We start from the raw sequence: 5,670 nt of genomic DNA, 5'->3' as shown, positions 1-5,670 counted from the left end.
TTATAACATACTAAATTTTGAATTTTGAATGTAAAAAATCTTGTATTTAAACAAAACAATATGGTTTTTAAATGAAAAAAATTATTTATGCGGTTTCAAATGGAAAAAAAAAAGATATCCGATTTGGAACAAAAAAAATGAAATGTCACGTCATCAAAGACTAACAAAATTAGAAAAAATGATATTCGATTTGAAACAAAATAATTGAATGTCAAAATTGGAAAAAAGAAAATGAAAAATTAGTATCAAAATTGAAATTTTGAAAATTTAATTTCTTTTGTAATATTTTTTTTCAATTTTGACACGTCAACATGCCATATCAACATCACGTCATCAAAATTGACACGTCAGCATGCAATCGGGTTTACCAGTCAAGTGGTCAAATTGTAACAAACAAGAAACGTGGTGTCCAGTTTGAGATAAAAAATAACACAATGTCAAAATTGAATCTATGACTTTTTTGGGCATTTGCCATTTTTATTACAAGTTGTTAAACACACTTACAAAAACAACTATAATTTAGTTAAAATATAATAACTTAAAAGTTAATGACAAGGGTCTCGAGTTCTTTTATTTTAGAACAAGCAACTTAAAAGTGAGCTAAAACATGTGAAATTCGAACTTGTCTTTTTGTAGTGTTTAATTTCCAAGTGATCACCAGTTCACCACTACACCTTGTGGTTTATTTCATCTAAAATCATTTATTCTCACAAAAGTTTATGTCTATTTCGAATTTTTGCAAGAATTAAAATTTGTTTATAACAAAATTCTAGTACAAAATAGTTTTAAAAAAATACTCGTAACTCAAAAGTCAAAAGGGATCACTAAGACAAAACGAAAGAAAGAACATTTCTTACATGTATCAAAATTTAGTAACCAAATCCTTTAACATCTAGTATACACCTTTTATATTTATAAAAGATTATAACATTTAAAAACACTAATAATCATTCTAAACATATGAAAAAAAAAAGTGTGAACATCTTACCTACATTTTGGCAAAAATCCATTCAAAATACTAATCATCCCATTCCTTTCTCCTTCCATTAGAATTCGGGAATTTTGTATTCAATTGTTCCACTTTCATGGGATTTTGACCACCAGATTTGACCGGTTTTTTGTCACCCCAATCATCATCATCCCAATCTTCATCCCAATTTCCCGTTCCATTTTCCTCCATGTCTAATGATGAAAGGGCTTTTGAATTTTCCATTTCAAGTTCATGGTATGGAACCCCATCAATATGCCTGCTGCTATGGATTCTTGATTTGACAAAAGTCAAAGTCCCTCCAATGATAAATATCAGAATTACAAAGTATGCACCATTGATTGGGGTTATGTAGATGCTATATGAAGAAGGGTATTTCTGGTAATTGGTTTCGGGTGGTGGAGCTGCAGCATGTATTACACAATCTCCTACACTTGTATTCAATGCTATTGCAGCATTTGAATAAAATATATCTCGAGAAATCTTGATCTGACACATGCAAAAGGTAAAGTTAGGCAAGACAGTATATGACACGATAGGTTGTACTGTGTTGTGTTTGGTGTTTATTTGACTGAGCCGTGACTAATGTCGATAGGTCAAAAATTTCAGTTTTTTGTTCCACCCAAAAAGGTGGGACAGGACACACTCTCGATCTCTCTTCTGTGTAAAAGATGTAAATGCCCTCGTCCTCGTCATCGAAAATAGCACTAGAAAGAATCATACCTTGTTCATTTGGTGGATTGGTAAATCTATCTCCTCAATCGTATTGTTTGAAGGAAGGATCATAATTTTCACATGCAAAAGGTTTTTCTCATTGTTCTGTACATATAGCCATATTTCTTCATCAGGGCCTGCATGAAAAGAGTAGCTTAATCAATGAAACAAACTACAAGAGAAATTAAACATTAATTATCCAAACAATATGCCTGTAGTACAGAAAATCACAAAGATGAAGGCTTAATCAATCACTTTAACATTCAGCTTCATCTACCATTGAATGCTATTATATCTTATGTTTTATACACGTTCTAACATTATGGCTCTTCTATGAAGATTCAAAAGCATCATCCAATAAGATTGAAAATGTGAAAAGATATTTACCACTTTGAGAATAAGTCAAGCAGGCAGCTATGTTCTTCAGCTGGCAGCTTCTAGATGCCCTATTACAAGATTGCTGGAAATTTGATCCACCAGAAGCTAGACCTACACCATTAGAAGGGCTAGGAGAAGGAGAAACCTGAAAGCCATAAAACCATTAGACTTATTAGAAACCATATTGAATAATCATGATTGAAGAATTAAAGAATTATAAACTGCACACAAATTGAATTGAAATCCAAAAAACGTACGTTGCTTTGTTCATACAGGTGTCTGAAAGAATAGACCGGGGATAACGCATACGATTGTCGGGGCAGAACGATCAAAACTACGATGATGAGCAGACCCCTAAGAATCATGTCGCGGCAACTAAGTAGACTTTATCTTTACTTAATTTCTGAATGAAGTTAGACTTGAATTACCATAAGCATTAAACCTTGATCTTCGTGACAAGTGAATGGTCGATGATCCCTGTGATAAATGGGGTATCTGAGAAAAAAAGGGTGTAGAAATAAAAACGAAGGAGATAGATGGAAGACTTGTTGTCGACGGAGTAATAGAGAAAACGCGTCTGCGAATCAACATCTTCTTCGATTCAATTCCAAGGATACGACGACTGTTGAAAAGTCGTTTGTATTTGTAGTTTGTAGGATTTGGGATTTGGGATTTTGGATGTTTCGTAGCAGTAGAATGGAATCGCCAAGAATCTTGGTTGTCGACCAGATAAACATAACGATTTTGTTTGTAAAATAATGTATAGAATATCAAATTACCTTTCATTTGTTTTAACTAAGATTAATTTTTCAATGAAAAAATATCATAAAATAATCATAACTCTCACAAAAAAGTTTATGAATTTGTTATTTTGTGATATTGCTTTTTCAATGGGTTTACGAACACCATCGGTATCAACCATATAAACTAGTATTATATTTGCTCGTTGGCTGTTTCAACGATGTAATAGCAATAAATCGATTTTATCTTCTTTTTTCTTTTATATGATCCTACATTCATTTGCTTTTATTATAACATTGTACCATGACAATATATCAAATTAAAGTAATATCGTTTATATAGAATTATTTATTCTTTTATAGACAATGCATCAGTATATTCGTTGATTTGTTTATTGTAGTATCATACTTTTAAGAAAATTGTTGTTTTTAACCTGTTTATTTGATCATTTAACCTACAAAACCAATAATATATTTTGAATTAGCTCATTCAGTCTCTTAACTTATTTGTAGGCCTGACAATCGGGTTTGCGGGTCAGAAAACATAAACTCAAGCCAACCCATATAATATATGGGATGACGGGTCACGGGTTGGTGGGTTGGAGACCTCAACCCAACCCAACCCATATACCCGTTTAAGTATATGGGTTCGCAGGTTCACAAGTTAGTGGGTCGAACCTAGCCCATATAACCCGTTTAGTAAATAAGCTAAACACATTTTCAAAAATGAGTTTTTTTCAACATAAAATCACAAAGTGATTAAAGTAATTAACATAAAAAGAGAGGTTTTTCAACATAAATTCATAAAGTCATTAACATCCAAATAAAATTGAAAAATGAAAACATTCATACAAAATGGATGTGTTCTTCGTTCGTGACTCGTGAATATCTAAAAATGATGACATGTGTTTTTTATTAGGACACCGCAAACGTAGACTAAAAAGAATACAATGATATAAAATATTACAAATACGGAAGGAAATCAGATTTTATTAATAATTAAATATATCTATTTTTTAAACGTAATATATATATATATATATATATATATATATATATATATATATATATATATATATATATATATATATATATATTGGGAAAATTGAATATGTGGTTGTTGGGTAGTTAAGATTGGATGTAGAACCCTTTGAAACGCTATCGTTTTATAGAAAATCAACTTGTTTCTTTTTTTTTGTTACTGAAAATACGCCATAATGTTTCCATGTTTATCAGATACAAAGATCACGGTTGATACTGATTCGATTCCTTCATTCTATCGAACTCTAATTAATCACTATGATGATCATCGACGTTTTGTTCTAACTTGGGGAAAAGAGTCGACAACTTCCTCGACATGATATGTTGCAGATGTGGTCTGGTTGTTTTAAACTCTCACGTTCCTTTTTGGTGCTTTTTCCTTTTTGATTATTTTGTGTCCGGTTGCTTTTAATTTCCCCTTTAGTGAATTATAAGATGTTTTTGATATTATATATAATATTACTGATAAAGAAAGAATTTGTTTTTTTCTTGATGCAGGACATACACAACATTATTAATTTAGAAAACCAAGTAGATGATCAGCCTTTTGAAACATATATAGCTGACGATATTGACATAAATGGTCATTTGGAATCTGAAATTGTGAAAATAAGTGATGTGGATGCGAGTTTTATAGGTGACGACGATGAAAGTAATGATACGGTTATCATGGAAAAGGTATTCAATACAACCCATGATGCATACACGTTTTATAACCGTTATGCCTTTTTACATGGATTTGGCATACGCATTCTTGATCCAATGCCTACATTTTTTTGTTTTAGGCGGAGGAGGCTTTATAAGACAAGCGGTGATGTTACTCTTGAATGGTTCTAATAAAACCCCTTACAAAGAAAGCCTGATTGGCAAAGAAGGCCGAAGAATTGTTGCTGGACATCTATAGTTTTTCCTTTGATTTTAGTTTCAGATGTGTATCAGGTTAGCTCTGATAAAAAGACTTTATTCCAGGGGATATTAGGTAATTTTCAAATGGAATCTTATTGGTTTGTTCTAATTTGGACGAATTTACCCCTAGAGATGATTAGGTATTTTCAAGTGGACTAATTTTGGTTAAAAGTTCTTTTTATAATTCATGTTGGATGGTTTGTCTTCTTTTGTTCTCTTTTGGACGATTTTGCCTTGAGAGATTTGGTTAATTGTCAAATGGATTTTTACTAAACAAATGTAATTTTATAATTCATGCTGGAAAGTTGAATGCTATTGTTGGTGTGCCATTGATCGCTCTTGGTTTGGATGGTTCGCCCTTGAAAGATTTTTTTTTTGGTCGAGTTTTCCCGTGAGAGTACTTTGATATTGTTGGTTATTACTAACAATAAAAAGCTTTTGAAAGATTGGTGGTTGCCCTTGAGAGTTGGTTGTCATCGTTGGTTCCATCTTGATAGTGTAATGCTATTGTTGGTACTCCCTCGAAGTACAATTCTATTAATGGTTCGACCTTGGAAGTGCATTGTTTTTCATTTTATTAACATACATTTTTTTTATTTTTTTTTACCATACCTGATACATTTTTTAACAGACCCGACCATTCATTAAACCATTAAACCATTAAAAACCAGCATTATTTTTCATTTTATTATGTCTAGGCGTTGTTCTTTAAAACTTATACCCAATAGTAACATCCTAACTTTGATTCTGGACTTTTAGTAATTAATTATCCCATTTTGCAATAGAATCACCCACCGTTTTTTATGTAGTGATCTTCGTTAAAGAAGCATAACAAAGTGCAAGAGAAGAGTTACAAGAAATGTAACATTTAAAATTATAATAATATTAACTTTATGCTATAAA

General features: G+C 31.5%; 1 protein-coding gene across 1 annotated transcript; it reads right to left on the bottom strand.

Annotated features, from left to right (window-relative positions):
• Positions 1-807: 807 nt before the first annotated feature.
• On the bottom strand, positions 808-2,809 carry LOC145161463 (uncharacterized). The gene is made up of 4 exons (XM_079080976.1): positions 2,338-2,809; positions 2,090-2,225; positions 1,712-1,839; positions 808-1,477 (listed from the first exon to the last, which is right to left on the bottom strand). The coding sequence occupies exons 1-4, from the start codon at positions 2,443-2,445 to the stop codon at positions 1,019-1,021; spliced, it is 831 nt and encodes a 276-aa protein (XP_078937102.1). The 5' UTR covers positions 2,446-2,809; the 3' UTR covers positions 808-1,018.
• Positions 2,810-5,670: the final 2,861 nt, after the last annotated feature.

The sequence above is a fragment of the Lactuca virosa genome, chromosome 2 (assembly GCF_052849685.1).
Source record: "Lactuca virosa cultivar CGN04683 chromosome 2, Lactuca_virosa_CGN04683_v6, whole genome shotgun sequence".
Taxonomy (NCBI): domain Eukaryota; kingdom Viridiplantae; phylum Streptophyta; class Magnoliopsida; order Asterales; family Asteraceae; genus Lactuca; species Lactuca virosa.
Note: the sequence above shows the minus strand (reverse complement) of the source record. Positions and strands in the feature narration are given on the sequence as shown.

What these genes read in the sequence shown, in the direction of transcription:
- LOC145161463 (XM_079080976.1), bottom strand. Translation starts at nt 2,445, where the DNA reads ATGATTCTTAGGGGTCTGCTCATCATCGTAGTTTTGATCGTTCTGCCC. An exon ending in CTTGACTTATTCTCAAAGTG is followed by an intron (nt 1,840 to 2,089) that starts GTAAATATCTTT and finishes CTTTTCATGCAG; the next exon opens with GCCCTGATGAAGAAATATGG. An exon ending in CAATCCACCAAATGAACAAG is followed by an intron (nt 1,478 to 1,711) that starts GTATGATTCTTT and finishes TGCATGTGTCAG; the next exon opens with ATCAAGATTTCTCGAGATAT.